The sequence below is a fragment of the Olea europaea genome, chromosome 12 (assembly GCF_002742605.1).
Source record: "Olea europaea var. sylvestris chromosome 12, O_europaea_v1, whole genome shotgun sequence".
NCBI classification, from domain to species: domain Eukaryota; kingdom Viridiplantae; phylum Streptophyta; class Magnoliopsida; order Lamiales; family Oleaceae; genus Olea; species Olea europaea.
Window position 1 is genome coordinate 5,922,505 of NC_036248.1, and position 5,237 is coordinate 5,927,741.

General features: G+C 38.0%; 1 protein-coding gene and 1 pseudogene across 2 annotated transcripts in view; one reads left to right on the plus strand and one right to left on the minus strand.

Moving 5' to 3' along the window:
- Positions 1-2,260: 2,260 nt before the first annotated feature.
- The window catches only part of LOC111405352 (probable metal-nicotianamine transporter YSL8), a 19,032-nt gene continuing 16,055 nt past the window's right edge, over positions 2,261-5,237 (minus strand). The window contains exons 1-3 of one of the 2 annotated variants that reach the window (XM_023034180.1): positions 3,956-4,182; positions 3,594-3,783; positions 2,261-3,488 (exon numbers count right to left, since the gene is read on the minus strand). In XM_023034180.1, the coding sequence (XP_022889948.1) occupies positions 2,397-3,488; positions 3,594-3,743 (1,242 nt within the window). In that variant the 5' untranslated portion in view covers positions 3,744-3,783; positions 3,956-4,182 and the 3' untranslated portion in view covers positions 2,261-2,396. Of the gene's footprint in view, positions 3,489-3,593; positions 3,784-3,955; positions 4,183-5,237 lie in introns of those variants that run through there. The other variant, XM_023034179.1, reaches the window with a different exon arrangement.
- The window catches only part of LOC111405354, a 12,635-nt pseudogene continuing 11,586 nt past the window's right edge, over positions 4,189-5,237 (plus strand).

A 5,237-nucleotide genomic window follows, 5' to 3' on the forward strand; every position in this document is an offset into this window, starting at 1 on the left:
ATGACAAATTTATTACTCATTTTTATTGCATAAATAAATTTAACAATTAATGTGAAATGATTTTTATATATGTAAAGTAATATATAAAAATATAACAATGAATGAGTAATTTAAAAAAAAGAAGAAGATATAAAACGGTAATTTAAAAAAAAAAATAGATATAAACGTTGCCAAAAGATCAATGGCAACGTTCATTGAACATTACCAAAACCATCTTTCGCAATGTTCTGTGAGCAGAACGTTGCCAAAACCTTCATTCGCAATGTTGATCGAACGTTGCCTTCGGTAGACGTTGCCAAAACTCTCATTCACAACATTCGGTGAATATTGCCAAAACTCTCATTCGCAACGTTCGGTAAATGTTGTCAAAACTCATTCGCAACGTTCACAAAACTCATTCGCAACGTTCAAAATCCTGATTTGCAACGTTCAATAAATGTTGCCAAAACTCTTCATTCTACGGCAACATCTGAACCCACAATAGACGCATGAACGTTGCAATAGATCTTTGACAACGTTTTTTGACCGTTACAAAAGGTGATTTTTGGTGTAGTATGATATAATTAAAATCTTGACAAAGAAGAATCCCAATAAAGCATAAGCGACAATAAATGATGGTATAGTACTAACACTGAAGTTGAGTTTCATCACTATGAAGCATAACATCACCGACAACACAAAAGCTCTTATAGTTAACTGTTCTGTCCATGAAGGTATCTCCTTGTTCTCAAATATCCCATCTACCGACAATTCTTCATCTTCTAATGTGTTAATATTTTCATCATGCAATCCCCTTCTGCTGTCCATTTATTCCCTCTGGATTGAATCTTTAGGACTGTCTAGGAATCTTTCTATGGTATGTAGATAGATAATTGAAGGAATTAAAATGTAGTTATAAAGAGTAGAGTTACCTATTGGTGTCAAACCTGGGGCCGGGGGAGGGGGGGAAGACAAGAAATTTATGCGTTGACTCCCTCCACTCCCCCGTAAAAAAATAAAAAAATAAAGGTTGCAATCCACTAAGGTGGTCGCAGGATCCTGGAAAAATATGTCCATTGAAAATTGTAACACTCGAGACATCACCATAACAATACTATAAATATTGGGTCCTACTTTACAAGAAATTCAATACTTCCATTGATTTTTCCCCAATTGTATGTTCCACTTCCATGAATATTAAGCCCTGTTTGATCTCCATTAAAATGAGATTTTGAAAAAAAAAATGTATTTTAAAATAATGATTTTTATAAGAATGTGTGGTGAAAAGATAAGCAAAAATTTTGAATTTATATGTAATATTATTTTATAATAAAATTTGTAGTTGAAAATAAATTTTGAAAAAAAAATGCATTTTTGAAAAAATAGAGGGGATAAAGAGAATCTGTCGAAGTATTTATTGGAATTTGGAATTAATTATGGCAATTTAAGGTAAATCTGTTGGAAACTATTGCTTTCTTAAAGCGTTAAATTACGGTGTAAAGTTGGGTTTAGACAAAGCCCTTTTAGGATGCTATGAAGCTTAGCATTGTATCCCTAAATTTGAATGGATAAAGCCAAATGATCCGCGAGGATGACCACATCGATGACCACGAACTCACATGGATGCGTGGGTCTCTCGTGAATTAAATAATGTCCGATTTCTCATATGTGTATATGTGATCATCCCGGATGTCAAACTTAATGTTGAATCAGTGAGCAGATGGAAAGACTTCTGTAATGTCCAGCCTTTAGCCTCCTTTGTTGACTCAACCATCCAGCCACTTGCCGCTTTTGTTTACTAAACAATTTGAAAAATGAGGCAAAGAAATCTTATGCGGTCAATGCAAAAGGAAATATTTTCGTTTTAGTCGTAAAATGAATAGAAGAAGGCAGCTACCTTTTGCAAATTTTGTTGAAAATGGACACGGTGTAATTAATGAAGGATGGCAACTCTTTCTCTATGAATAGTTGATACGTTTAAGAAGTGTAAAATATCCTCCGAAAGAAGGTGAAATAGAAAGAGTGAGTTCAAAGAAAAATTTGTGAGTTTTTTTAGAAGAGTTGATAATCTCTGTGAACCAATTTTTCTCGTGTGTCTATACAGGATAATCCTTTTCAGATTACGAAAGCAATATTTTTCTTATACAAGTTAATCTATACCCCCCACCATATCTTGAAAATGACTTTTGTTACCTCTCCAATTTCCAAGTTGTTGAGAGAATAAGAGATTATGTATTACTGATTGCTATTGAGATGCATCCATAGGTATATAAATCATCAGTTTCATACTGCAGAAACATGAATTGATTCTCTTATTTATGGTTACAGGATAATATTTTAAAGTCTACAGATTATGAAGATGATACTTGTTGGCATATAAGTTAATCTTTCCCCTGGCCTATCTAGGATTCTAGTACTTAATCTAACTTATTATAAGTAGGCCTTGAAATGAACATCATGCAAATTGGAGGTTTCACTCCGACTAGAGCTAGTATACATTTAGGCAAAGTCCACATCCCGTCACCACAAATCAAACCAGTTGCCACGGCAGGCCCAAAGGCATCAGCATTGGCCTTATTTTTCTTTTGCCATACATAAAGTATGAGGCTTCCAGCACACATATCAACGGCTATATTTGAACCCACAAAAAAGGGTACTGCCATTGCCATTGGAATTGGAATAAACCACGAACGTTTCTTTCCCAAAGCATCTCTGGTTAAGTTGATGAGAATGGATGCAGCAAAAAATCCGAAACATAGCTTGAGGCAACCTTTAGGCAGAGCAGATAAGCCTTCAACCCCTAGTTTAGCCATATTATAGTAGAATGTAGCAGAGGGAACAGGATATTCACTTGTAGGAAGCCCAAGATCAGGAGAAGCTTTATAGAAAATCCAAAAGACACAAGGAGAAATAACACATCCCATTGCAGTCCCAATCACTCGGCTGACAAACATTGAACAAGGCGAAGACAAGGTCAAGTAGCCGGTCTTGAAATCTTGCATGAGGTCAGAGGCAGCGGAGGTTATAATCATTATCACTCCACATGCTTCTAGACCAGCAAGGATTCCACCATGTGATGCTCCCGCCCATGCCCCAATTGTAAAGACGGCTAGTTTTCCATAATGAGATGAGAATGACCAATCAGTGAACCCGCACCCATATGCATCACAGAAGGCCAGGCTTGGTGCAAATATGTATATAACAATTATGTAGTACCACTTGAGTTGGTGGAAAATGTGAGGAAGGATTGCAGTGGAGACTGCAGCAAGGGCTAAATAACCTCCAATAGCAAACCATATTGGGATTTGATCCTTAAGAAAGACTTTGGTACGGTGTTGGTCATCATAAGAAAGTGATTCTCGTACAGGAGAGGAATTTTCTACAATTGGAATTTGCATGTTTGCATTTCTGCACAGAATTTTGTAAAACAAACCAGCCAGAGTTCGGCTTATAACCTTGAAAAAGTTGTATAGGCCATCACCGAGTAACATGGAAATGCCAATGAATACCTGATGTAGTTGTAGTTGACATTTTGTTTTAGTGAATTGTATTCATGAAAAAGCAAATTAATATATGGCAGCATTGGGGAAAACTATGATGGATTAGAAATTCACCAGATAACCGTGAAGTCCCTGCAAACTATGAGGCTCGAGATCTGCAGAGTACCAATCCCCCTTCCTAGTTTCAATGAGAGGCCGCAAAATACCGCAAGAAAGAATTCCTCCAAGAAGAAAAGATATATTTACGATGTGAGGACACATCATCCCTACTCCAACTATAGTTGCTGAGAAATCGAAGAAAAACCTGTAGCTTCCAAAACAGGGTTAGATATTAATGGGTCAAACTGCATTTCGGTTAGATGATGCTTAGTCACACCATTTAAAGTTCTGCTATGAGCAGGACACATCTCCTGGTTTGTTGAAATGAAAAATCATAGACCAATTGTTAAATAACAAAATGAACCTTTTAGGCTTACGTGTATTTATATGCGTTTAATCCAAACGTTGGGAAGTTTGAGAAGCCACAATCATCACCAGCCGTGAAGAACCATTGGAAGAAACCCCATAAGAAGCTAAATGAGAAAAACTTGCCCAATTCCCTGACTTTCTTCCTGAATACATAACGAACCAATCCTTTTTAATCTTTATATCTGTGGAGAAGTTTACTGATTTGGGAAAGAATCATTTGTTTTTCTTACTTTTCTTTTACAGTGTTGCAGAATATAAATAGGAGAACATAAACACCTATCTTTGGACTATACAGATTTTTAGTCTAAGTTAATGGAAATCTCTTTAATTAAGAGACTTGTCTATGCATCAATCTCTCAATTATACAGCTCAATTATAAGAAAGAAGCCAGTATCCCCCTCCCCAAGCATGGCGGCGGCTGAGTTTGTACAGTGCTTCGGCCGGAAGAAGACGGCGGTGGCCGTGACCCACTGCAAGAGGGGACGAGGATTGATCAAGATCAATGGCGTCCCAATTGAGCTGGTCCAGCCAGAGATCCTCCGTTACAAGGCGTTCGAGCCTATCCTCCTCCTAGGCCGCCACCGCTTCGCCGGAGTGGACATGCGCATCCGTATCAAGGGCGGTGGTACACTCCGAGATCTACGCCATCCGTCAGTCAATTGCAAAAGCCCTAGTCGCCTTCTACCAGAAATACGTCGATGAGCAATCGAAGAAGGAGATTAAGGGCATCCTTGTTAGATACGACAGGACTTTGCTTGTGGCTGATCCACGTCGCTGTGAGCTGAAGACGTTTGGTGGTCGTGGAGCTCGTGCTAGGTTCCAGAAATCCTACCGTTGAAATCAAATCTCGGTAGTTCTGATTATATCATTATAGTATTTATGCTTATTTGTTTGTAGTAGGTGATGCTACCAAAAATCGTACCTGTAGATTTTCCGAGCTTGATGACTGATGATGAGCACGAACGTGATCTTCCGATACCTGAAACAAAGGCAACGAGGTGTGTTCTCGTCGCCCCTCCGATGCTTAAGTCAGAAAGGGAAATATATGCGTGAGGCTATATGCTAAAGAACAATGAAAAAACGTACCTGAATAATGGTTCAAGGTTCTGTATTTATAGTAGTAAGTGACACTCTCCTAATTGGACTCAACTAGTTGGATGTCCTCATCTGTTGGAGTCCTGAATGGTTAAGGAGTTGGTTGAATTCCAGAATTATGCGTGAGATAGGACTCTTGTGGGAGTTAAGATTCCTAATTGCGTAGGAATTCTAAAGTGTGAACAGTCGTCAGCA